This window comes from Oryctolagus cuniculus, chromosome 18 (assembly GCF_964237555.1).
Source record: "Oryctolagus cuniculus chromosome 18, mOryCun1.1, whole genome shotgun sequence".
NCBI lineage: Eukaryota > Metazoa > Chordata > Mammalia > Lagomorpha > Leporidae > Oryctolagus > Oryctolagus cuniculus.
The window spans coordinates 4,771,518-4,798,899 of NC_091449.1; the positions used below are offsets into that span (position 1 = coordinate 4,771,518).

At 54.5% G+C, this 27,382-nt stretch overlaps 1 protein-coding gene and 1 long non-coding RNA gene across 2 annotated transcripts; one reads left to right on the forward strand and one right to left on the reverse strand.

Annotated features, from left to right (window-relative positions):
• The first annotated feature begins 1,199 nt into the window (after positions 1-1,199).
• On the forward strand, positions 1,200-26,875 carry LOC127489779 (uncharacterized). The gene is made up of 3 exons (XR_007917650.2): positions 1,200-1,321; positions 19,384-19,496; positions 25,584-26,875. It is a non-coding gene; the product is annotated as an uncharacterized lncRNA (long non-coding RNA).
• DPRX (divergent-paired related homeobox) lies at positions 19,720-23,934 on the reverse strand. The gene is made up of 2 exons (XM_017339381.3): positions 23,302-23,934; positions 19,720-21,418 (listed from the first exon to the last, which is right to left on the reverse strand). Exons 1-2 carry the CDS (start codon positions 23,500-23,502, stop codon positions 21,029-21,031), a joined length of 591 nt encoding a protein of 196 aa, XP_017194870.3. The 5' UTR covers positions 23,503-23,934; the 3' UTR covers positions 19,720-21,028.
• Positions 26,876-27,382: the final 507 nt, after the last annotated feature.

Consider the following 27,382-nt stretch of genomic DNA (forward strand, 5'->3'; position numbering starts at 1 on the left):
GCTTGCCACTGTCGCAGGAAAGCCGGGTTCCTGTGACCACATGGCCCAACCACTGCCATCCTAATGGGATTCGCTGCTCCTACTTCCCTCCTGCCCCCCACCCTGAAGGTTTAAGAGGACCTGTTCCTGAGCACATGGCTTGCTCTCTCCTCGTTCTTTGCCTTCGCCCCTTCCCTCCGGTCTGTTGGGTTCCCCCCAATAAACCCTTTCCATGCTCTGGTGTTTGGTGTTTTTGTGGCAGCCTTACAGTGTCCATGGACACGATGGTGACATAAGGGAAATTTTATTTAAGTAAGAAAAATAAAGACACCCGGAAAAAGCTCCTGGCTTCGGATCGGCACAGCTCTGGGCTTCGCAGCCATCTTGGGAGTGAACCAGTGGATGGAAGACCTCTCTCTCTCTGCCTCTCCTCTCTGTGTAACTCTGACTTTCAAATAAATAAATAAATCTTTTAAAACGTGTTCTAACAGTGTGAGAAAGGTCCATTGTCCCCTTATCATCCATGTACCCAGCCTTTATGACGTGTAGCTCTGGAGACACAGAAAGGCCTGCATTTGTGACGATCTTGCAGGTCTAACATCCACCCACACCGTGGGCTGCCTCTCTCTAGGCACAGATTCACCGGGTCAGCTTCCCCGTGGTGGGTCCAGGAGATGCAGATGGACAGATTCTTTGATTGTCATACTCACACCTCATGGGTGCAAGATGGCTGCCACAGCTCCCTGCATCCCATCCACGTACAAGGCACAAGTCCATAGGAGGAGGAGCCAGCCTCCAGCTTCCGAGGAGGCAGCCAGTTTCCCCTCACAGAATCGGGTCCCGTGACCAGCGACCATCTCCCTCATTCTTAGTCCCTACCGGCAAGCCACATACCTCTAGCACGGATGTTGTGGGGATCAGAGGTGAGGTGTGCCAGGAATAAAAATATGCTTTACAATATTTATTGCAGAGGAACAGAGGGGGCTCCCACTCATTGGTTCACCCCACCACTTGAGCTGTCACTCTGCCTCCCGGAGCCGGCATCAGCAGGACGCTGGGGTCAGGAGCCGGAGCCGGGTATTGAACCCTGGTCCTCCCCTGCTTCTTCACTGGGCCCTTCATTTCCTTCTGCCGTTTCTCAACCTGTCTTTCCCGCCGCCAGCCCCACCCCAGCCCCCACTTCCTGAACGGCTGCACAGGTTGCCATGACAACGGCTAGAATTTTTATTAGGGGAGTTCAAGCCTGAGACACGGCTCCTGGCGGGGGCCCGGGCTGTAATGGAGGATGAAGTGATCGTGAGAAATGAACCAGAGGACACTTTAATAATGATGACGATGATGGGTGAGGAGTGCGCGTGGTTGAATACCTGGTCTTCAGCCCGTGAGGGAGGGAACTTCACTGTTCCCCGCACACAGATGTGATATTATGATACACAGGACTTTTTAATGAAAGAAAAAAAACTTTAAGATTTATTTGAAAGGTGGAGTTAGAGAGGAAGAGACAGAGAGAATCTTCCACCTGCTGATTCATTCCCCAAATGGCCACCACAGCCAGAGCTGGGCCAGGCCAAGGCCAGGAGTCTGGAATTCCTCCCGAGTCTCCCACACACGGGCGGCAGGGGCCCAGGTACTTGGGCCATTCCCCACTGCCTCCCAGGGGCATCAGCAGAGGGTGGATCAGAACTAGAGCGGGGGCCGGCGCTGTGGCATAGTGGGTAAAGCACCGCCATGCAGTGCCGGCATCCCAGTGGGTGCCAGTTCTAGTCCCGGCTGCTCCACTTCCCATCCAGCTCTCTACTGTGGCCTGGGAAAGCAGTGGGAGATGGCCCAAGTGCTGGGGCCCTGCACCTGGGTGGGAGGCCCAGAGGAAAACTTGGCTCTGGCTTTGGCCTGGCCCAGCCACAGGTAGCGAACCAGCAGGTGGAACACCTCTCTCTCTGCAACTCTGCCTTTCAAATGGGTAAATAAATCTTTTAAAAAACATTAACCATTCACTTGGGAGCAATCTGAATATTTGGGGAGCTATAAATTAAAATATATGTAAAATTAATATATATATATGTAAATATATAAAAGTTTCACACGGGTAGCTGATTCTTCTAATTCATGTGCCCACTCTCAACAGTTCTGATCAAATGCTGCTAACGGGGCCTTTTTTTTTGGGTGGTGGTGGTGGGGGTGAGTTGGGCGTTACAGTTGGGGTGAGCAAATGAAATATCCATCTCTCCTCCCTCCCTGTCACTCTGCCTTTCAAACGAATAAAAACTAAAAGTAGAGAGACTGGCTGGCGCCTGCAGCGTGCCAGTGTCTGACCCGCAGGGACAGGCTGCTCTGCGCTCCAAGCTTCCTGGATTCCCGGATCCACCCTGAAGCCAGTGCTAAGCAGCCACCCCTGACTGGCAGAGAGAACCTGCCAGGGATTGGGATTTCCCGAAACACAAGTGCAGGTGCCTGTGCACACGTCCCGGAGCCACCAGCCGCTGGAAATACCCTGTGGCAATCAGCCATCTTGGCCTCAGCCACAAGACACCCGATTCTGGTGCTGGCCACGCGGCCGGCAATGCCCACCTGCATGCGTTTGGAAGCCGACCTGTCCTGGTGCTGTCTGCCCGGTGGGGTGGAGTCCCTGAGCAATGCGAGCCCCTGCCTACAGAAGGCCCAGGCTTCCAGCCCAGCCAGCCAGAGTTCTGGAACTTCTCTTGGCTTTCTGTACTAGCAGATGGAAGACCACCCCCCTCTCTCTCTGCCTCTCCTTCTGTGTGTAATTCAGACTTTCAAATACATAAATCTTTTAAAAAATCAATTCATTGAAAGGAAGAGTGATAGAGAGAGACAGACTTTCCCTCCACCAGTTCTCAAAATGGCCGCTAGAACCAGGCGGAAGCCTGGAGCCCTTTCCGGTCTCCCACGTGGGCGAAGGGCCCTGAGGACATCGGCCATCTTGTGCTGCCGTCCCCAGTGCAATAGCAGGGAGCTGGATCACAAGTGGAGCAGCTGAGACTCAAACTTGCACCCACTTGGGACGCCCACACTGCAGGCAGAGGCTTAGCCTACCATGACTCAGCAACAGCCACAAACATTAAATCCTTAGAAAAAATTATTTACTTGGAAGGCAGAGTGCTAGAGGGGGAGGGACAGATTTTCCCGCCACAAGTTCTCAAAATGGCCGCTAGTGCCGGGCGGAAGCAAACCAGGCTCCTGGCTTCCAGCCGGATGGAAGATCACGTGAGTGCAGGGGCCCAAGGACATTGGCCATCTTGTGCTGCTATCCCGGGTGCATTAGCAGAGAGTTGGATTGGAAGTGGAGTGGCCAGGACTTGAACCTACGCCCATATGGCAGGCCGGCATTGCACGCAGAGGCTTAGCCTACTATGCCACATCCACAGACCCACAATATAAATCTTTTATTTGTGGGGCTGACACTGTAGCATAGCTGGAAAAGCTACTGCCTGCAGTGCAGGCATCCCACATAGGCACCGGTTCCAGTCCTGGATGCTCCACTTCTGATCAGCTCTCTGCTAAGGCCTGGGAAAGCAGCAGAAGGTGGCCCATGTCCTTGGGTCCCTGCACCTGCGCGGAAGACCCAAAAGCTCCTGGTTTTAGGTCGGCACAGCTCCAGCCATTACAGCCATTCAGGGAGTGAACCAGCGGATGGAAGACCTCTCCCTCTCTCTCTCCTTCTCTCTGTGTGTAACTCAGACTTTCAAATAAATAAATAAATCTTTTTAAAAATTATTTATTTGAAAGAGTGACAGGGAGAGATTTTTTTCCCCGCTGTGAATTCTCAAAATGGCCGCTAGAGCCAGACGGAAGCCAGGAGCCCTTTCCGGTCTCCCACGTGGGCACAGGGCCCTGAGGCCATCGGCTATCTTGTGCTGATGCCCCACGTGCTTTAGCCGGGAGCTGGATCACAAGTGGAGCGGCTGGGACTCAAACCTGCACCCACTTGGGACACCCACACTGCAGGCAGAGGCTTAGCCTACCATGACTCAGCAACAGACACAAACATTAAATCCTTAGAAAAAATTATTTACTTGGAAGGCAGAGTGCTAGAGGGGGAGGGACAGATTTTCCCGCCACAAGTTCTCAAAATGGCCGCTAGTGCCGGGCGGAAGCAAACCAGGCTCCTGGCTTCCGGCTGGATGGAAGGTCTGCGTTATTGAAAGGCAGAGTCACAGAGAGAAGCGGGAAGTGAGTGTGAGAGAGATCTTCCATCTTCTTATTTGTGCAGAGTTACAGAGGGAGAGACAGATAGTTTCCATCTGCGGGCTCACTATGCAAATGGCAGAAGCCAGGAGCTTTTTCTGGTCTGCCACGTGGGCGCAGGGCCCCAAGGACATTGGCCATCTCGTGTTGCTGTCCCAAGTGCATTAGCAGAGTTCTGGATCACAAGAGGAGCAGCCGAACTCGAACCAGCACCCACGTGAGGCCAGCACTGCGGCAGAGGCTCAGCCTACTATGCCACAGCCACAGCCACCAACAATAAATCTTTACAAAAAATTATTTATAAGGCAAAGTGAGAGGGAGGAGGGACTGATTTTTTCTGCCATGAGTTATCAAAATGGCTGCTAGAGCCAGCAGGAAGCCAGGAGCCCTTTCTGATCTCCCACATGGATGCATGGGCCCAGGCACTCGGTCATCTTCCGCCACCAGGGAGCCGGATGGAACCAGAATGGCCAGGACTCGCACTGGCGCAGCCCCAGAGCTCCAGCGTGGGCTGCCGGCTCTGCAGGCAGTGGCTTAGCTCACCAGGCCACAATGCCGGCCCCTCGCCCAGGTCCAGGGCTCCTGTCTGACCACCTGGGCCGGGCCAGCTGCTGGCTGCACCGAGACCCAGGCGCACTCAAGGGTCCCTGCAGATGCCTAGAGCCCAAAGGTCTATGAGGTGCCTACAGCAGGAAGTCTGTTTTCCACGTTTCGTGGCGTCCTGAGTCAGCGGTGCTTTTGCACTGAGCAGAAACCCAGCTCTGATCTGCTAAGGCCGTGGCTGAGCCTCTGAAAGCAAAGCCTGGGGCTGCTCTTGGGGTACAGCGGGTTAAGGTGCCGCCTGCAACGTAGGGTGCAGAGGGAGAGGGGCCACCAGCTTCTGGCCGGATGGAAGATCTGTGTTATTCAAAGTCAGAGTTAAAGAGAGGAGGGAAGAGAGTGAGAGAGATCCTCCGTCTTTTTATTTGAGAGGTAGAGTTAGAGAGAGGGAGAGGCTGGTCCAAGTGCAGTGGTGTTTACAACTAATTGATCACAACCAGTTACAGAGAGACAGTGAGAGAGAAGAGAGAGGGAGAAGAGAGAGGGAGAAGAGAGCGAGGGACAGAGGAGAGGGAGAGAGAAATCTTCCATCTGCTGGCTCACTTTGCAAATGGCAGCAATGGCCAGAGCTGGGCTGATCAGAAGCCAGGAGCTGGGGACTTCTTCCGGTCTCCCACGTGGCCGCAGGGGCCCAAGGATATCGGCCATCTTGTGCTGCTGTCCCAGGGACAGCAGGGAGCTGGATCACAAGTGGAGCAGCCGGGACTCGAACCTGTACCCACATGGGTGGCCGGCACTGCAGGCAGAGGCTTAGTCTACTACACCACAACCACAGCAATAGCCCCCAAATAAATCTTTAAAAAAAATTTATTTATTTAAATGGCAGAGTGATAGAGGGAGAGACATATTTTCCCGCCATGAGTTCTCAAAATGGCCGCTGGATCCGGGCAGAAGCCAAGAGCCCTTTCCGGTCTCCCACGTGGGTGCAGGGCCCCAAGGACATCGGCCATCTTGTGCTGATGCCCCAGGTGGTTTAGCAGGGAGCTGGATCACAAGTGGAGCAGCTGGGACTCAAACCTGCGCCCACTCAGCATGCCCACACTTCAGGCAAAGGCTTAGCCAACTACAACTCAGCAACAGCATCCAACGATATATATATTATTTGGAAGGCAGAGTGCTAGAGGGGGAGGGACACATTTTCCCGCCACAACTTCTCAAAATGGCTGCTAGAGCCAGGCGGAAGCAAACCAGGCTCCTGGCTTCCAGTCGGATGGAAGGTCTGCGTTATTGAAAGGCAGAGTCAGAGAGAAGAGGGAAGCGAGAGAGCGAGAGAGCGAGAGACTGAGGGTGAGAGAGTCTTCCATCTGCTGGCTCACTCTGCAAATGGCGGCAATGGCCAGAATTTGACAATCAGAAGCCAGGAGCCAGGTGCTTCCTCTGGTCTCCCACATGGGCACAGGGGCCCAAGGACATCGGCCATCTTGTGCTGCTGTCCCAAGTGCATTAGCAGAGAGCTGGATTGGAAGTGGAGCCGCTGGGACTTGAACTGGCACCCATATGGTAAGCCAGCATTGCAGGCAGAGGCTTTGCCTACTGTGTCACATCCACAGGCCCCCAAAATATATCTTATAAATAAAATTTATTTATAGGGCTGGCACTGTGGCATAAGGGGTAAAGCCACGGCCTGCGGTGCAGGCATCCCACACCGGCGCTGGTTCTTCAAGTCCCAGCTGCTCCACTTCTGATCCAGCTCTCTGCTACGGCCTGGGAAGGCAGTAGAATATGGCCCAAGTTCTTGGGCCCCTGCACCCACTCAGGAGACCCAGAAGCAGCTCCTGGCTTCGGGTTGGCACAGAACCGAACATACAGCCATTCAGGGAGTGAACCAGCAGATGGAAGACTTCTCTCTGCCTCTCCTTCTCTCTGTGTGTAACTCAGACTTTCAAATAAATAAATAAATCTTTTTAAAAATTATTTATTTGAAAGACAGAATGAAGAGGGATTGACAGATCTTTTCTGACGAGTTCTCAAGCTTCTTCCAGTCTCCCATGTGGGCTCAGGGCCCTGAGGACATCGGCCATCTTGTGCTGATGCCCCATGTGCTTTAGCAGGGAGCTGGATCACAAGTGGAGCGGCTGGGACTCGAACCTGCGCCCACTCGGGACGCCCACACTGCAGGCAGAGGCTTAGCCTACTATGACTCAGCAATAGCCCCCAACAATATATCTCTAGAAAAAAATTATTTACTTGAAAGGCAGAGTGCTAGAGAGGGAGGGACACATTTTCCCGCCGCAAGTTTTCAAAATGGCCGCTAGAGCCAGGCTGAAGCAAACCAGGCTCCTGGCTTCCGGCCGGATGGAAGATCACGTGAGTGCAGGGGCCCAAGACATCGGCCATCTTGTGCTGCTGTCCCAGGTGTTATTGAGAGGCAGAGTTACAGAGAGAAGAGGGAAGCGAGAGAGAGACAGAGAGAGAGAGGGAGAGAGAGATCTTCCATCTTCTTATTTGTGAAGCCGAGTTACAGATGGAGAGGGAAAAACAGAGAGAGAGAGATCTTCCATCTGCTGCCTCACTCTGCAAATGGTGCCAATGGCCAGAATTGGACAATCAGAAGCCAGGAGCCAGGTGCTTCTTCCCGTCTCCCATGTGGGCGCAGGGGCCCAAAGACATCGGCCATCTTGTGCTGCTGTCCCAAGTGCATTAGCAGAGAGCTGGATTGGAAGTGGAGCCGCTGGGACTCGAAAAGGCACCCATATGGGAGGCCGGCACTGCATGCAGAGGCCTACTGTGTCACATCCACAGGCATAGCCCTCAAAGTAAATCTTTATGGGCACCAGTTCAATTTCCGGCTGCTGCACTTCTGATTCTGCTCTCTGCTATGGACTGGAAAAACAGTAGATGGCCCAGTGGGTAAAGCCACAGCCTGGGGTGCCGGTTCAAGTCCTGGCTGATCCATCTCTGATCCAGCTCTATGCTATGGCCTGGAAAAGTGGTGGAAGATGGCCCAAGTGCTTGGGCCCCTGCACCCACGCTGGAGACTGGGAATAAACTCCTGGCTCCCAGCTTCAGGTTGGCGTAGCTCTGGCTGTTGCAGCAATAGGGGAGTGAACCTCAGATGGAAGACTTCTCTCTCTGCCTCTCTGCATAACTCAGACTTTCAAATAAATAAATAAATAGATGACTCAGCCAGAGGCCCCAACAATAAATTTTTTTTTAATTATTCATTTGGAAGGCAGAGTGATAGAGGGGGAGGGATAGATTTTCCCGCCACCAGTTCTCAAAATGGCCGCTGAAGCAAGGCGGAAGCCAGGTCTCCCTCGTGGACGCAGGGACCCAAGGACGTCGGCCATCTTGTGCTGCTGCAGCAGGTGCATTGGCAGAGAGCCGGATCTCAAGTGGAAAAGCCGGGGCTCGAACCTGTGCCCACTTGGGATGCCCATACTGCAGACACAGGCTTAGCCTACTATGCCACAGCCAGAGCCCCCAACAATAAATATTTTTTAAAAAAATTATTTGGAAGGCAAAGTGATAGAGGGGGAGGGATGGGTTTTCCCGCCATGGGTTCTCAAAATGGCCGCTAGAGGCAGGAAGAAGCCTGGCGCCCTTTCTGGTCTCCCACGTGGACACAGGGGCCCAAGGACATCGGCCATCTTGTGCTGCTGCTGCAGGTGCATTGGCAGAGAGCCGGATCTCAAGTGGAAAAGCCGGGACTCGAACCTGTGCCCATTCGGGATGCCCACCCTGCAGACACAGGCTTAGCCTACTATGACTCAGCCAGAGCCCCCAACAATAAATTAAAAAAAAAATTATTTATTTGGAAGGCAGAGTGATATGGGGGGAGGGATAGATTTTCCCGCCATGAGTTCTCAAAATGGCCGCTAGAGCCAGGAAGAAGCCTGGCGCCCTTTCTGGTCTCCCACGTGGACACAGGGGCCCAAGGACATCGGCCATCTTGTGCTGCTCCAGCAGGTGCACTGGCAGAGAGCCGGATCTCAAGTGGAAGAGCCGGGACTAGAACCTGTGCCCACTCGGGATGCCCACACTGCAGACACAGGCTTAGCCTACTGTGACTCAGCCAGAGCCCCCAACAATACATTTTTTTTAATTATTTATTTGGAAGGCAGAGTGATAGAGGGGGAGGGATAGATTTTCCCGCCATGAGTTCTCAAAATGGCCGCTAGAGGCAGGAAGAAGCCTGGTGCCCTGTCTGGTCTCCCTCGTGGACACAGGGGCCCAAGGACATCGGCCATCTTGTGCTGCTCCAGCAGGTGCATCGGCAAAGAGCCAGATCTCAAGTGGAAGAGCTGGGACTCGAACCTGTGCCCATTCGGGATGCCCACACTGCAGACACAGGCTTAGCCTGCTATGCCACAGCCATAGCCAGAGGACCCAACAATAAATTTTTTTTTAATTATTTATTTGGAAGGCAAAGTGATAGAGGGGGAGGGATGGGTTTTCCCGCCATGGGTTCTCAAAATGGCCGCCAAAGCCAGGCAGAAGCCTGGCGCCCTTTCAGGTCTCCCACGTGGACGCGGGGACCCAAGGACATCGGCCATCTTGTGCTACTGCTGCAGGTGCATTGGCAGAGAGCCGGATCTCAAGTGGAAAGCCAGCACCACAGGCAGAGGCTTAGCCTACTGACTCAGCCACAGCCTTAAGGTGCCGCCTGCAATTTAGGGTGCAGAGGGAGACGGGGCTCCTGGCTTCTGGCCGGATGGAAGATCTGCATTATTCAAAGAGTTACAGAGAGAAAAGAGGGAAGCGGGAGAGCGAGAGAGGTCTTCTGTCGTTTTAGTTGAGAGGTAGAGTTAGAGAGAGATCTTCCATCCACTGGCTCACTCTGCACATGGCGGCAATGGCCAGATCTGGGCCGATCAGTACCCAGGAGCTTCTTCCGGCCCCCCACGTGGACGCAGGGCCCAAGGACATCGGCCATCTTGTGGTGCTGTCCCCCGTGCATTAACAGGGAGCCCGATCACAAGTGGCGCGGCCGGGACTCGAACCTGCGCCCGTAAGTGAAGCTGGCACTGCAGGCAGAGGCTTAGCCTACTATGATTCAGTCACAGGCCCCAACAATAAATTTTTTAAGTGGCCACCAGAGCCAGGGGGGGAGCCAGGAGCTTCTTCCGGTCCCCCACGTAGGCGCAAGGCCCCAAGGGCATCGGCCATCTTGTGCTGCCGTCCCCGGTGCATTAACAGGGAGCCGGATCACAAGTGGAGCGGCCGGGACTCGAACCTGCGCCCACTCGGCATGCCCACACTGCAGGCAGAGGCTTAGGCCACTATGCCACAGCGCCTCGGCTCCTGGCCGTTATTTTCAATTAAATAAATCTTTACAAGAAAGTAATAGATACCTGGACTAGTATGCGCTGTCTTAGCGCCCCGCTACAGACCTCGTGGAAGTGCCCCACCCAACACCGCAGGAAGCCAGGCACCCCGCCAGGCTGCCTTCAGGTACTCACCGTCTGGGGGGTGCGGGGAAGACCTCTGGATTCTCGTCCTGGGAATCTGATCCCATCGTTGTGGGGGCCTAGAGCGCCTGATGGGCTTGGAACCCCGGGCCGAAGGCTGCGGGGCGCGAACCCCTGCACCTGCGGCCTGGCGCGGTGCCGAGCCAAGCCACCCTGCCCCAAACCCTGCCGAGCAGGAGAAGCGGATTCCAGATTGGAATCTGGATCCAGGGCCAGGAAAAGGTTTCGCTGGGGTCTCGTTGCAAGACCAGGTTTGCAGCCCCGCGGAGCGGAGCCCGCGTCCAGCCACAGGGGCGGCGGGCGCAAGAGTGCGCGGAGGTGCGTGGGCGCTGGGCAGGCGCTGGACAGCTTCTGGGGGCTGGAATGAGGGGAAGCCTTATATCTGGGCGGTGGGATGGTCCAAGGGGCGTCGCGGGGGCGTGGAAACTGACGCAGTGCGCAGAAGACGCGCCCTGTGGGTTGTGCCCAAGTCGGCGCAGGGAACGCCCCGCTGTGAGCGCCCCCCCCCCCCACCCCGGGAGCCCTCCGTGGCCCGGGGAGTCCGGGCGTGGGAGGGCCAAGACTGGATGCTGAACATCCAGGAGAGGGGACCCGCCTTGTAGGGGCTGAGTGTGGGGGCCCCGGAGCGCGCCCCATCTCCACTTGTTGGCAAGACCACACCGTCCCGGCCTCCAGGGACGGGGGCAGTAGCCCACGTTCTAAACCAAAGCCTGGCAGCTTAGGGCCCGTGGGTCCCAACTTGCCCCTGGAGCCTTGGGGGAGATGTGGGGGTCGGTGGGTGGTGACCGGGGCATGGTAGTGGAGGAGGAGGCCCTACCACCCGGAGTGTACGGGGTGCTGGGCGGCCTACGATGGGGCTCAGTCTTGATAAACTCCATGTAAATTGCAAAGGCGGCAAACTGAAGGTTCATTGACTGTCGCCAGCTCACCCAGCATAGCTCAGGACGCTTGCCTCGGCCTACAGTTAGGCAAAACCATCCAACAAGCCTGTTCCAAGAGGGGACGTACCCAGGTTCTTAGGGTGGGTTACAGCTGCAGTTCCCGGGTCTGACTGCCAGGTCCTGATTCCACTTCCGGTTCGTGTGGACCGTGGGAGGCAGCGGTGGGCTGTGGGAGGTGGCTCAGTGCTCCGCTCTGCCACCCACGTGGGAGACATGGATGGAGTTCCTGGCTCCTGGCACAGGCCTGGCCCAGCCCCAAGCATGGTGGGCGCTGGTGAGTAGAACAAGGGGTGATGGGAGTTATTTTGCTAGTTGGTTACACTCCTCCTCTCTCTTTCTCTCTGCCTGGAAAATGGAGCTAAAAGATGGGTGTGGGGCCGGTGTTGGCGACGTGGGTGAAGTTGCTGCTTGCCCCGCCGGCCTGCCATCTTGGGGTATCAGCCTAAGTCCTGGCGGCTCCACTAACAGTCCAGGTTCCTGCTAATGTACCTGGGAGAGCTGTGGAAGTCCAAGTGCTTGTGGCCCTGCACTCACGTGGGAGATGGCGAATTCCTGGTTCTTGGCTTTGTCCTGGCCCAAGCCTGGCTGAGGCCACTCTTTGGGGAGTGAACCAATAGATGGAAGATCTTTCATCACTCTGCTGTTCAAATAAATAATAAACCTTAAAAAAAAGAAAAAAGAAATGAGGGCTGGTATTGTTCCAGCTGGTTAAGCCGCCACTTGTGGCCCGTGTGGGATTGCGGCTTCTCGTCCAGCTACTCAGGTTCCGATCCAGTTCCTGCCAACGCACCTGGGAAGGCAGTGGAAGAAGACCCAAGTACCAGGGCCCCAGCCACCCACGTGGGAGACAAGGCTGGAGCTGCTGGCCCCTGGCTTTTTAAAGATTTACTTATTTATTTGAAAGGCAGAGTCACAGAGAGAGAGGTCTTCCATCTGCTGGTTCAGCTGTAGCTGTGCCAGCTCCTTGCTGGTGTGCCAGGGAGGGCAGCGGAGGGTGGCACAAATGCTTGGGCCCCTGCACCCACATGGGAGACCTAGCAGAAGCTCCTGGCTTCAGATTAGCTCAGTTCTGGCCGTTGTGGAGTGAACCAGCGGATGGGAGATCTGCCTCCATATCTCCGCCTTTCAAATGAATAAAATAAATCTTTAAAAAAAGGTGTATTCATTTGAAAGGCAGAGTTACACAGAGGGACAGATTTTCCATCCACTGGTTCACAACCAAATGTCCCCAGCGAAGCCAGGAGCTGCATCCGGGTCTCAACCAGGAGCGGCGATGGGCCTGGGTCCCCGCGTGGGCGGGAAGGGCGAAGGCCAGGGCCATCTGTGGCCGCGGGCTAGCCCAGGGTCACCCCGCCCCTGCAGAGCTAAGGCGCTGGAAGTTTCCAGGCTCCGAGGGAGGGCTGAGGAAGCCGGCAGTAACCAAGTCTCCCCAGCAGGGGTCATCATGCCCATTCAGTTGGCGGGACAGTAGGGGCAGGAGGCAGGTCCTCCCTCCGGCTCACCCCAGGACTTGCGTCCAGGGCTGTGGCCCTAGCGCCTGCTCCAAGAAACCCATCCGGAGGCCCTCGGCTGCGTTTTAATACCGCCCGCAGCACGTCCCCTCACGGTCGCCACACTTATGTCCTCCGACCAGACAGAACTCAGGGCCAGCGGCTCCCGAGGGCCACGGTGGCCCCAGAAGGGAAGTTAGGGCAGGGGGCTGAGAGGGGAGAAGCTGGGGGCCCAGCTGGGGCAGGTGCAGCTGTGGTGCGCATGCGCACTGCGCACCCCCAGGCTGGGGATCCCCCTGCGGGGAACAGGCTGAGGGTCTGGTGTGAGGCCCGCTCCCCAGCTGACTCACGGTGATTAGGAGGTGGTGGGAGGTGCGGGCAGGATTTTGTTGCTTATGTATTTGAAAGGCAGAGCCGCAGAGGGAGAGGGAGGCAGGATTGGCTGGCCGTGGGAGCACAGGCATTAGAAAGCCCTTCCTGCTGTCTTTCCTCCCTCTCCTCCTTTTAAATGTGATTATTATTATTTTTAAGAGACCTGTTTATTTTTTTTTGAAAGGCAGGGTGGGAGAGGAGAGACAGAGATCCTGTGTTCCCTGGTTCAGTTCCGCACATGGCTGCAACCTGGGCCATGACCCAAGCCTGGAATGTGGTGCTCCAACCGGATCTCCTGCATGGGTGGCGGGGCCCTAGTGCTTGGGCCATCGTCCACGTGGTTTCCCAGGGAGCTGCATCAGAAGTAGCTAGGACTCCTACTGTGGCTTGTATGGAATGCTGGCATTGCAGACCACGGCTTGACCTGCCACGCCGTAATACTGGCCCCTCTGTCTTCTTTTTAAAAAAAGATAGATTTATTTGAAAGGTAGAGTGACAGAGAGAGAGACCTTCTGTCTGCTGGGTCACTCACTGAGTGGCTGCAGTAGCCCATGCTGGGCCAGGCTGAAGCCAGGATCCCAGAACTCACATCTTGGTCTACCGTGTTCATGGCAGTGGCCCAAGAACTTGGCCATCAGCGTGTGCTGCCTTCCCAGATACATCAGCTGGGAGCTGATTGGGAATCGGAACAGCCAGGACTGAACCCATGCTCCTGCTCTGGGATGCCAGCGTTGTAAGCAGCGGCTTCACCCACTGTACCACATTGCCAGCCCTTTTATAAAGTTGCTTTCTATCTTTTTCTGTTTTCTTTCGTATTTCTTGCACGAGGGGTTTCCAGAACGTCCATGCAGAATGTGTGTTATGAAACCGACTGCATGGATTTTGGAAATTTTTGCACCCAGAGCAGCTCGTGCTTTTCCCACTTGCCCAGGCCTTCTGAGATGTGCACGTGGTCAAGGTGGCAGGCGAGGGTAGGTTCTCACAGCGGGGCTAGGGACCTGGCCCCCGTGTGATGCCACTGCGTGGATTTGACTTGAGCAACTAACGAAGCCGGTGTTGTGGGGGCTGGCAGAGAAATCGGAGAAGCGTCTGGCGCTGGGTTATTCCGAGGACTTTAAACGACTTTGGGTACTCACTTTAACTCATGTACTCACTTTAACTCAGCGACTCCCATCGGTCACAGGCAGAGACTGGATTCCGTGGAGTTCTCCAGCAGGCAGAACTCATTGGGGGAGCCCTGGGCGGGGGAGGGGGAGGCGCAGACGAAGCCAGCGAGCAGGTGCGACCTGTGAGGCCGGAGGGAAAGTGGAATTAGAGGTAGAGGAGCTGGTTTTGCTGCCTGATTGTTTTTATGCCCTAGAGCATGGAGAACGCCAGAACAATGGCTTGGATTTCCAAAGTGCCCCAAGATAAGCTCACAAGTTCAGTTCCACTTCTCCTCGGCACAGTGACCCCCTTCCTAGTCCAGACCAAGGTGAGGGGCTGAGGTCCCCAGCACCCCGGGATGCGGCCTCTGGCTCATGGAGCCTCGCCCCCGCCCTCCGCCTGCCCCTGGCTCACCCTGGCCCTCTTCCGTGCGGCCGAGTCACCTCTGCCTCTGCGTCTCCTAGACTCCCCCTGCTCTCCTAGGATCTGAAGGCCGAGAGCCGTTGACCTCTGTTGAGTACATCCGGGTTAAAGGCAGGCCCGGCGCTGGGAGCCAGCCTCCCTCTCTCCAGTGGCCTCCCCTGGGCATTAACAGGTGCTTCTCATCCTTGTCAGTCTGGGAACTGTGGGGCCGGCAGGTGGGAGTGAGGTTCCAGGCAATCCGGGGATTCACGGAAAACTCCACGACATCCGGGACTTCCCCCTAAAGCACCCCAGAGCTTCCCGCCTCGGTGCCATGGCAGCATCAGCCAGGCCTGGTTCTTCACCCGGGTCAGGAAGGAAAGAGTTTAGTCTTCTCAAAGATTTGTTTTTATTTATTTGAGAGGTGAGAGAGAGAGAGAGTGAGAGAAAGAGAGAGCGCGCGAGCGAGCTTCCATCCCCTGGTTCACTCCCCAGATGGCTGCAGCAGCCAGGATGGGGCCAGGCTGAAGCCAGGAGCCTGGAACTCCATCTGGGTGCAGGGGCCCAAGCACTTGGGCCATTCTCCACGGCTCTCCCAGGCCATAGCTGGGCCCTGTGATGAGGGGTGTGGGCGCCCCAGTGGCGGCCCAGCCTGCCGCCCTGCGGTGTCGGTGCCTCGATTTCCCTTATGGATGTAAATGCTCTGAGCCACTCCTGGACCCCAGCGCCTCCTGTGAACCTGCTCCAGTTCAGCCAGAGTGTGCTGAGAGGTGACATCTTCCCGTCCCCTAAGGTCTCATCCTGGGGGATCCCCTGCACCCCAAACACGCCCCCTTGGCTGAATGGCGACGGCTGCCAGCGTCTTCACTCATTCCAGCGTTGTCCCCACGCTTGTGATCCGGTAGATAAGAGGCAGTGGGGTTCCCCCGGTCATTGGAGCTGCCCCGCTTTTCCGCGCCGTTCCTTAGGCCCTGTCTGAAATGTGCCTGGGTTCTTGTGCAACTGAGACGCCCCACAATTCCCCGTGGCGGGGGCAGTACCCCACCCTGCTATGACGGGACGTGGATTGTACTGAGAACCAGAGTCTCCTGCTTCCCAGGAGGGGTCCCCACGGGAGGGGTCCATGCAGGTCTGGGTGTGGGGAGCTTATGCAGGGCGTGCCCATCAATCATGTCCATACATCTGTGGTCTGCCCCCGCCCCCCGTCTCTTGTGCTATGTCGTGGTCCTGACCGGGTAACCGGCATTACTGTGTGGGCCACCTGGGAGATGGGCTGTGACAGCGGAGGGGTCAGGAGCCCTGACCAGTGAGGGCAGGTGGCGCCGAGCTGACCCCTCGCTAAGCACCTGGGCCAGCACCTAGTTCCTCCTGTGCTCCCTAACTCTGAGCCTGTCTGTTTTCCTCCTGTGCTCCCTAACTCTGAGCCTGTCTGTTTTCTTGGGGCAGCGACCAATCAACTGGTGTCAGGTTCCTTGTTCCCGCAGGAGCCTTTTCCAACTGCCCATCCACTCTTCTTGCCCCTCACGCCACGTCGTGAGGCAGGCTTGTCGCTCTGTCGCTGGGGCGTCTACACAGCCTACTCTGGAACGTGGAGGGATTTAGGACTGGGGAGTGGGACCCCGTTGGAGGGGAGGGTATGTTTCTGGGTGGCTGAGCTGGAAGCCTTGAGAGCAGACGTGAGCTGGCTCCGAAGGCCGAAGGCCGAAGGCCGGGACCTGTGCCCGGAAAGCTTGGGGCCCAAGGCCCTCTGCTGATAACTGCTGCTTTGTGGGTCAGGTCCAAAGGTAGGGTAAGAGCTTCTAGGAAGCCTAAACAAGCAAGGTTCCCTTCTCCTAGATAACAAGCTTAAGGCATTGTGGTGTTAACAGCCCCTGGGAGGGGAGCAGGAGGGGCAGAGCCAGGGTGGGGAGGGCAGGGCCAGCGCAGCTGTGGTGTTTGGGCCTCTCTGGGGTTGGGGAGGGTGAGCAGGGGGCGTGTCCTTAGCTGAATTGATGTCTCCAGGCGGTGGGGCTGTGGCAGGTGCACTGAGCGACCCCTGGGGCTGCAAGATTGATGAAGGCAGAGCTGGGGGAGTTTGTGAAGGTCTCCTCCCTCTTCTGTGGGAGGGGATTATCGTAACACTGGCTGCTGGAATTCCCGATCCCCATTCATGCTGGGAGGAGAGGGAGGCGGAGGGGGCTGCAGTCCACAGTTTGGGAGGAGGCAGGAGGCCAGTCTGGCTTCGCAGTCTCCAGTGATCCCATCCCCGTGGGCCGGGTGCTGGCAGAGTTCCCCAGCCTCAGGCTCACGGTCTGGTCCTCACCATACCTCTCCCTCTTCCTGCTCACCTACGTTGACTGAGTGCCTTTCTGGCTGCTTTAGCCTTGACCTTGGTTCTGTGTGCAGATAAACTCCCAGGCCCAGACACTCCCTCTGCCCCCCCCCCCGCCCCCACTCTTCTCTGCCTTCCTCATCTGGGTGTCCCCGAGCCCCTCACTCAGTCTAATGTGGTACACAGGACTCATTATTGGAAAGCTCTTAAAATATTTTCAGCCTCTTGTCGGTGCCAAGTTGCAGATTTTTTTTTAAAGATTCATTTATTTATCTGACAGAGAACGAGAGATACAGAGAATGACTACAAAGGCGGGGACTGGGCCAGGCTGAAGCCAGGAGCCAGGAGCTTCTTCCGGGTCTCCCACGTGGGTGCAGGGGCCCAAGCGCTCGGGGCATCTTCTGCTTTCCCAGGCCATAGCAGAGAGCTGGATAGGAAGTGGAGCAGCCGGGACTGGAACCTGTATGAGATGCGGCTAGTGCAGGGGGTGCTGAACCCACTGCCCCGTGTGCAAGTTGTGTACGATACTGCGGGTGTGTGTGTGTGTGTGTGTGTGTGCTGCCTGTGTGGATCCGGGGGCCGACTCCTGGACACTGGGACAGCCCCACGCTGCTGCCCGAGGCCCAGGCCCTCTGGCTCAGATGCTGAGTGCCAGCGTGGCTGTGGTTCCTTCCATTCAAATGGTCATCAAGTAATTGTTCCATTGTTGACCGGAGCACCCGATTAGAAAGTAGTTAGCGCCCTCCTTTACTCTGCTGCTAACAAGGGAGTTTATCTTCCTTTCAACTCCCTTGAGACACAGCAGGCTAAGCCAAGGCCAGCATCCTGTGAGTGCTGGTCCCAGGCCCGGCTGCAGCATTTCCACACAAGCCCCCTGCTACTAATGCTAATGCACCTGAGAAAGCAGCAGAAGACGCCCAGTGCTGGGCCCCTGCCGCCTCAGTGAGAGTCCCAGTGGGGTTCCAGGCTCCTTGGCTCAGCCCTGGCCATTGTAGTCTTTTGGGGAGCGTCCTAGCCAGAGATATCCCTCTCTCCTCTCTGCTTTTCAAATGGATAAATAAATCTTTAAAAACACAAACTTAAAAACCCTTTGAAATTCCTGGATTTGTATGCCGACAGCATATCAAAGGCGCTTACCCCGTTTGTCACCTCAGACCTCAGCGGCCAGCCGCTGTTTGCCTTGCTGTCAGCTCCATCCGCAGCCCCACTGCATGGAGGGCCTGGCATTCGTTGCAACACTGGGTCCTGCACCCGCCCCCCGCCCCGACTCCCCAGTCTGCTCATCGTGAGACTTGCTCTTCACAAAGTCCACTGCACAGCTTCGTTGCAGAAGGAGCAGGTGAGCGGGAAGGCATTTGGGGGATTGTGGCCGTGCCACCTTGTTTTACCGAGGGCGAGACTTGTCCCACCCTGGCCCTGGTCCTGCCCTGGCCAGAATTCTCTCCCAGTTCCCATCCTCTCAGTCTGTGCATTGAAGAACCCTGTTGGGCACAGCGCCCCCCATGCCCACCAGATTAGGTAAGTTCTGGCCTTCGTCTTCCTGGGCACTTGCTAATCTGCAACTTGGGTTGGGGGTGGGGGGCTGGCACTGTGCGGGTAAAGCCACTGCCTGCGACACCGGCATCCCATATGGGCACTGGTTTGTGTCCTGGCTGCTCTACTTCCAGTCCAGCTCCCTGCTCATGGCCTGGGAAAAGCAGCAGCAGATGACCCAAGTGCTCGGCCCATATGGGATGCCCGTGACCTGGGTGGTGGCTTTACCTGCTTTGCCACAATGCCAGCCCCTTTTTCATATTTTTAACTTGTGGTTGGTTGAATCTGCAGATGAGGGGAGGATACAGAAGGCTGACTTGAGCACACCAGGAAATTTGGCTTCCAATCTGATGGACCCTTAGCCCAATAGAAACTTCTGGTGTGATGGGAAACTTCCACGCCCATGCTGTCCAGTGCAGCAACACCTGGTCACATACGTGCATTGTGAGCCACAAGCCCAGCATTGTTTTCTATTTTTAATTAGATTGGAGTTAACTCGTTCATGGTTACTGGCGGCTGGAGGCTCCACAGCTCTCCTGTCCGGTGCGTGTTGTACTCACGTGCTGATGTTTCAAGTGTGCCCATGCCAGGCCACGTCCACAGCCAGTTAAATCAGAGTTCCTAGCGGTGGGTCTCAGAGAGTAGGGGCCCCCTTGTGATTCGGGGGAGCAGGTTCACTGCACAACAGCTCAGCCTTGCAGAAGAAACATGGTGGGGAAGATGTGACATGCTAGCTCTGGGAGGTGAGGCCAGGCCCGAAAGTGGGCTGTTGCAGAAACGGAACACAGCTGAGAAAGTGCGGCGAGAAATGCAGGCCCTGCCAGCCAGCTGCCGAGCATGGAGGCTGAAGGGCTGATGCAGAACCTGGGGAGCCATCAGGGAAACCTGCACGTGGTCTGGATGCTACATGACGCAGAGGAGTCACCCGCGCCTGAGCCACCTTCGTGTCAATGACCTTGCTGGTATTAAAAAATGATTCTTTCATTTTAAAGGAACATACTGGAATATGTAGAATCGAAATGCTGCGCCTGGTGATTGACTTCAGATGTGAAGATGACGAAATTGACTTCCTACAATTCTGATAATCACGCAATAACAATGACAGGTAGGTAGAGCTTCATTATACTATTTTCTTATTTTTTACAGATTTATTTGAAGGTCAAAGTTACACATAGAGAGAGGTAGAGACAGAGAGAGGTCTTCCATCCACTGGTTTACTCCCCAATTGGCTGCAACGGCCAGAGCTGTACTGATCAGAAGCCAGGAGCCAGGAGCTTCTTCCAGGTCTCCCACACAGGTGCAGGGGCCCAAGCACTTGGGCCATCTTCTGCTGCTATCCCAGGCCATAGCAGAGAGCTGGATCGGAAGTGGAGCAGCCGGGACTAGAACCGGTGCCTATATAGGATGCAGGCACTGCAGGTAGCGACTTAATCTGCTATGCCACAGAGCCGGCCCCTCATTTTTTTTTTTTTTTAAGCAGTCACAGAAAAGGAGAGACAGACACATCTTCCATCTGATAGTTCACTCCCGAGATGGCCACAGTGGCCGAGCTTGAAGCCAGGAGCCCAGAGATTCAGCTGGGTCTCCCAGGTGGGTGGCAGGAGCTTGCACTTGGGCCATCTTCCTTGGGAGCTGGATTGGAAGTGGGGCAGCGGGAACATGAACCAGCACTCATATGGGATGCTGGTGTTGCAGGTGGTGGCTTAACCTGCTGTGCCATAGCCCCTCCAAGTCTTTAATTTGAAAGGCAGAGAGCGAGTGAGTGCTCTGACCTTGGCTCCCTGCCCACCACAGCCCCAGGGCAGGAGCCAGGAGCTCCATCCATGTCTCCCACAAGGTGACAGGGACCCCAGCACCCGAGCCATCCCCTGCTGCCTCCCACGGTGTGCATGAGCAGGAGTCAGCAGTGGAGCTGGGACTGGACCCCAGATGCTGACAGGAGTCACAGGCCTTCTAACCCAGGCCTCACCACCAAGCCAAACTCCCAGCTCCGAATTTCTCCTAATCCTCTCTTTCTGAAGTCCCTTCTTACTGGATTCCAGTGAAGAGTAGACTAGGAGACAGAGCTATCTGTTTATGTGCAGAATTGTACAAGTGTGTGAATCCAACTAGCTCAGCACAGTTCGGAAACAGAGCTCTTTGCCTGTCCGGGTGGGAGGGTAGGTGATCCTTAGGGATGGCTCAGGGCGTTTGAAGACCAGTGGCCTGGGGCGTACAGATCTAAAGGACTCTGGGATGCGGGCAGGATCAAGGACACTGCTGTGGCAGGCCTGCGCAGGTGCCTTTTTTTTTTTTTTCTTTTTTAAAGATTCATTTTATTTATTTGAAAGAGAAAAGGAGAGAGAGTCTTCCATCTGCTGGTCTACTTCCCAATTGGACACAATGACTGGGACTGGGCCAGGCTGAAGCCAGGAATCAGGTGCCTCCTCCAGGTCTCCACATGGATGTGGGGCCTCAGGACTTGGGCCGTCCTCTGCTGCCTTCCCAGGTGTATTAGCAGGGAGTTGGATGGAAGTGGAGCAGCCAGGACTGGAACTGGAGCAAGCCAGGGCTTTAACACACTGAGCCCCAGCACTGGCCCCGGGGTGTTTTTGAAACCCAGCCACCATATCGTTGTTTGTTCTTTATGGCTGGAAGTTATTTCTGTGTCTGGAAATCGTTCTGGTTCTGTCTGTTTTGTGCAAAGAAAGAGGCAGCGGCAGAGCCGGGTCCTGGCTGCACCGTGGGGTTCCAGAGCGGGTAGAGGTTGTATATGGTGGTGTCTTCGCAGCAGCCGAAGTGGATGATTTGGTGTCCTCCAGAGGGGTTCCTGGGGACTTTGAGCCTGGGGTAGATGCTGAGGTGCGGGTAAGTGAGGCCCTGGGGGTAGGCGTCTTCAGGGTATCTGGCTGGTGCTTCCACTGGCGCCTGGAAGGAGTCGGGTGTGACTGGGTCCTCCAGGGGTGTCTGGTGCTGAGCTTCCTGCGGGGGTGGAACTTGAGTGGATTTTGCTCTCTTGAGTTTTGCTCTGTGGTTCTTGAACCAGACCTGAGGGGAGAAGAGAACAGCCAGAGTGAGGTGGGAACGTCCAGGTGAGGACGGCTAACCCGGCCTCTCTGCCACCTCCATCCAGTTGTGGACCCCTCCCAGCGCCCTCCCAGGAAGGAGCAGAAATGAGAACGTCAGCAGCGGTGTCCACCTGCGCCAGCTCGGCTGTTCCACCTGGTTTTGTGGGGCCAGAGGCAGGCATGAGCTAAGAATGGATTTCACCTTCGTACATGGTTCAGAACAAAACGCAGCATACTGTGTGACTCTGGAAACTGCGTCAGCTTCAAATGTGCATCCAGATGTGCCCCTCATCTTACGTATCATGGCTGCCCCGTGCTAGACACAGCCATGGCAGACAGCACAAGCCACAAAGCTTAAAGGGTGTGGGGTCTTCAAAAGGATCACGGGAGACAGCTAATCGAACAAAATTTCAGGAGTCAGCGCTGTGGCAGCTGCTGCCTGCCAACATTAGTATCCCACATGGGCGCTGGTTCGAGTCCCAGCTGTTCTACTTTCATTCAATCCAGCTCCCTGCTAATGTGCCTGGGAAAGCAGTGGAAGGTGGCCCAAGTCGTTAGGCCCCTGCCATCCATGTGGGAGACCTGGAGGAAGCTCCTGGCTCCTGCTTTCGGCCTGGACACAGTGACTGGGACTGGGCCATTTGGGAAGTAGACAAGCAGATGGAAGACTCTCTTTCTCCTCTTTCTCTCCTTTTCTGTCTCTCAAATAAATAAATTTTTTAAAAAAAAGATTTATTTATCTATTTAGTATCTATCTTTTCTATTTATATGTTTATTTATTTATAAGATTTTTTTTAAAGATTTATTTACTTGAAAGTCAAGAGTTACACAGAGAGAAGGAGAGGCAGAGAGAGAGAGAGAGAGAGATAGAGAGAGAGAGAGGTCTTCCATTCGCTGATTCACTCCCTGGTTGGCCGCTAATGGCTGGAGCTGTGCCAATCCGAAGCCAGGAGCCAGGAGCTTCTTCCAAGTCTCCTACATGGATGGCAGGGGCCTAATGACTTGGGCCATCTCCCACTGCTTTCCCAGGCCACAGCAGAGAGCTGGATTAAAAGTGGAGCAGCCGGCACTTGAACCAGCATCCATATGGGATGCTAGCACTGCAGGCAGCAGCTTTACCCGCTACTCCACAGCGCCGGCCCCAATAAAATAAATCTTAAGAAGAAAAAAGAAAAGACTTCAGGGAGCAGTAGACAGAGCAGGTAAAAGCTGCCACCTGTGATGCTAGCACCCCATATGGGTGCCCGTTCCTGTCCTAACTGCTTTACTTCCGATCCAACTCCCTGTTAATGGCCTAGGAAAGCCAGAGGAAGATGGCCCAAATGCTTGGGCCCCTGCCACACATGGGGGAGACCTGGATGAAACTACTGGCTCTGGGTTTCGTCTGGCCTAACCATGGCCATTGCAACCATTTGAGTGACCAGTGGATGGAAAATCTCTCCTCTCTCTCTGACTTTCAAATAAATTAGTCTTCAAAAAAAAAAAAAATTCATGGATTCCAAAATAAATTTACCTTTTAAAATGTTTATAATATCCATGATTTTTAAAAAAAATTTGATTTGAAAGGCAGTATTAGAGAGGGACATTAGCAGGGAGCTGGAGATTGGAAATGGAGCAGCCAGGACTTGAACTGGTGCTCATGGATGGCGATGTGGCAGGCAGTGGCTTGACCTGCACTGCAATGCCAGTCCCAGTAAACTTATCTTTTCGTTCTGTTGATCCTTTCCAAAGCTTCCCCGTCCGTGCTCCAGGGGCTGTTGGAGGGTATTACAGGGTGTGGGGCCGCAGGCTGGGCCTGGGGGACAACCCTCAGGTCTCTGGGCCCAGGGAGGGAGCTTGGCATGGTGGGGGTCACTTTCCTACCTGCACCACCGTGGGGTCTATGTTCATTTTGGAGGCTACTTCTACCTGAAGGTCACGGTCTGGGTACGGGTTCTTACTGAACAAGATGTTCAAGTCTTCAAGCTGTTCATCAGTGAATACGGTTCTTTTCCTCTGTGATGTCTTGTTATATTTGCCTGGCAAAGAGAGAAAAATATGGATGGGAAGTGGTATCAGTTCCATCGGGAAGCTGCCCTGGGCTCCCCATCCTGCTCAGAGGTTCAGGCCTGGCTGGAGGCTCTCGGCTGCTGACTCAGTGCCTGTTCCGCTCCTTCTCCAAAGCTTTGTCTTTCTGTCACTACTGGGAGCACCCACCATAGGAAAGCCGAGTTCCGGTTCCCCTTGGTTCCTGTGCCTCAATGCTTGAATGCTATTTTTATTTGAAAGGCAGAGTTACAGAAAAACAGAGAGACACGTACACCACACACACAGAATGGCCAGGGCTGGGCCAGGCCAAAACCAGAAGCCAAGAATTCCATCTGGGTCATATACGTGGGATGCCGGTACTGCAGGCAGCAGCTTAACCCGCTGGCCACAATGCCAACACCTCTTCTGTTTTTTCTTTTTCATAGAAAATAGGCAACTCAACCCAAGTTGAACTAGACACAGCTTTAACTTTATCATTCAATCAGTTTCTATGGAATACAAGTTTTTTTTTTTTTTTTTTTTTTAGGAATATAACAAGGAAATGAAAATAAAGGCACTGCTATCATACATATATATTATATATGATAAATGTCGTATCACATTTTAGTGAAGGCGCATGCAGAAACTAAGATGTCAGAAGACACACAAAGCAGATAACATTAAGTAGCTGTATAGAGAAAAAAATGTGGGAAAAATGAAAGATTCTGACTTTATTTGGGGGCTGGCACTGTGGCATAGTGGGTAAAGCTGCCACCTGCAGTGCCGGCATCCCAAATGGGCACCAATTTGAGACCCAGCTGCTCCATTTCCCATCCAGCTCTCTGCTATGGCTTGGGAAAGCATTAGAAGATGGCTCAAGTCCTTGGGCCTCAACACCTACGTAGGAGACCTGGAGGAAACTCTTGGCTTCGAATTGGCGCAGCTCCAGCCTCTGCAGCCAATTGGGGAGTGAACCAGTGATTGGAAAACTCTTTCTCTCTCTCCCCTCTCTGTGTAATTCTGACTTTCGAATAAATAAATCTTAAAAAATGGCTGCAATGGTCGGGGCGGGGCTGGGCCAGGCCAGAGACAGGAACCAGGAGCTTCCTCCGGGCCGGGTTTCCCACATGGGTGCAAGGGCCCAAGCACTTGGGCCATCTCTTGCTGCTTCCCCAGGTGCAGTAGCAGGGAGCTGGATGGGAAGTGGAGCAGCCAGGGCTGGAAGGGAACCCATTATGCCACATCACCACAGCGCTGGCCCTGGGAGATTGGCTCTTAACCCTTGAGTCTCTCGGGCCAGCCTGGAAGAGGTGAGGGAGTAAGCCAGGTAGACAGTGTGACGGGGGACAGAGGCTCTCAAATCCTGGCTCAGAAACCAGCTTTTTGAGTACTACAAACAGGAGCCAGGAACTCCATTTGGGTCTCTCATGTGGGTGGCAGGGACCCAAGCACTTGGGCCATTGTCGGCTGCCTCCCAGGTGTGCATGAGCAGGAAGGTGGATCGGAAGCGGAGCAGTGGTGTGGCTGCAGCCAGGCACTCCGCTATGGGACATGGGCAGCGACTTAGGCCTGCCCTGGACCACATGTATAGTTTACGTCCACCGTAAGGCTGTTAGAAATACATGGGGGAGTTCAGCTTCTGACCCCATTAGAGTAAACACCTAAAAAGTTATACAAAGTAGATGATGCAAATGACAGATATTGGGCTGAGTTAAGGGAAATCTTGGGACATCTTTGAGAAAATAGCCAAAAGGACAGGACGCAAAATAAGACATGATCCCTCCTGGCTTTGGCTTGGCCCAGCCCTGGCCAATAGGGCCATTTGGGGAATGAACCAGTGAATGGGAAGAACTCTCTGTGCCTCCCTGTCTCTCTCTAACTCAGCCTTTCAAAAAATAAATGAATCTTAAAAAAAAAAAAAAAAAAAAAAAAAAAAGGATGAGATCTTGGAATTGGAGGACTTTAAGTAGTTTGTGGAAACATGGAAAAGTCCATTTTGGTGCAAAAAATGATTTGAAATCCACATGGCTGTTTTGCAATACGCATTTTCCATCCTGAGTCTGGATGAAGACCTGGTATAGATGTGGAATTCAACATTTGTTTCCTGAATTAAACAGATCTTTTCGTTCCATTTCCAGACTGCTGAGGACCTAGTGTTCTGTGACTGATCCTCCTGGTGGAGAGGAGCCCCCGTGGCTGCCCGGAGAACATCAGTGGTGACACTGAGGACACAGTTACAGGGCCAGCAAACATCCATGTGGCTTACAGAGGCAGGGAGGATGCGGGCGATGCAGCGTCTGTCCCGAGTGCAGCATCTTTCCCCAGCCCTCACCTCAGCCCCGAGACTTACCTTGAAGGAAGTCCTCTGAGCCGGACATCTTTGTACTTCGACCCGTTCCCGTGTTCTGCTCCAGAGATGAGGACTGGCAAACATCACACCCGCATTTAAATAGATCCCCGTCCTGTCAGCCCCGCCCTTAGTCCTTAGTCCCACCTCCTCCACCTCTGTCTTCCCCATCTGCCAGTCTTGTCGCTGAATCCTCCACAAAGCCCCCCCCGCCCCCCCGATTTCACCCAGTTTTGTCTAAAGTGCAGATTTTTTTCATTTCCAGTGAGATCACACCTGGATTAAACCTTTGCTCACTTGAAAACATCACCCGTGGACGATGTATCTGACACACCCAAGATGGCCAACACTCACTCGGCTCAGCTGCCTCTCCTGTTTATGGAACCCTTTCCTACAGCTGGGCACGGTCACCTCACACAAAGCCCATTTTATACATGGTGATAGTACAATCCCCTGTCTCCCACCACTGTTGCAAGCTTGGGGGGGGGGGAATAAAAATTTAGAAGTTGAGCTATGGTTCGTACTCAGATCACTTTCTGGCACAGTCACGAAGAGGAACTAACCTACGCGGAACCTTCCAGAAGGAAGGAGGCTCCCAGAAGGTCTCGGAGAAGACATACTTTGAAAAGATTATGATTGGCTTTCAAAATATTTGGCTCCGAAAGAGATTTAATTCCTCCCCCGCTCACACACACATTTTTTTGAAGTTTCCAGGTAGGCTGGGTTCAGTCTGCATTAACTGAGCACAGACTCTCAAAGTGTAGCCCACAAACCTGGCCCCGCTGGCATCTCCTGGGTCCTTGTGGAATGCAGTGTCGGGGTCTGCACCCAGCTGAGTGGAGCGGGTCTCCAAGGTGGGGGCCTGCAGACTCACCTGGAGCAGTTGTTTCTAAACTCACATGGCAGGAACACCTCCCTCCGGCAGTGCCTCGGATTCAGCAGGTGAGGCTTGGAGATTTTATACCCAAAGCTCCCAGGTGTTGACCCTCAGTGAGGAGGCCTGGGAGTGTTAACCATCAGGACTTCAGGCGATTCTTATTTTCTTTAGTGGCCCCAGTGAGCCTGGCATGATTCTCAGCACCAGCATATTTTAATTTAATTTATTTAATCCACTTAGCATGGTCTCATTTTAAGGAAGAGAAAGCCAACAAAACTTAATATTTGTTTAATCAGCACATGGCAGATGAACATGTTAATGAAGAGTGGTGTGACTTTCAGTACTCGTTCACAGTTTAGTTTGGAGAGCAGATCCTATTTCTTATCTGACCAGATTATAAGAATAATACGGTAGGGGCCGGCGCTGTGGCTCTCTTGGTTAATCCTCCGCCTGCGGCGCTGGCATCCCATATGGGCGCCGGGTTCTAATCCGGTTGCTCCTCTTCCAGTCCAGCTCTTTGCTGTGGCCTGGGAAGGCAGTGGAGGATGGCCCAAGTGCTTGGGCCCTGCACTCGCATGGGAGACCAGGAGGAAGCACCTGGCTCCTGGCTTCAGATTGGCGCAGCGCCGGACATAGCGGCCATTTGGGAGGTGAACCAATGGAAAGGAAGACCTTTCTCTCTGTTTATCTGTCAAATAAATAAATAAAAAAAA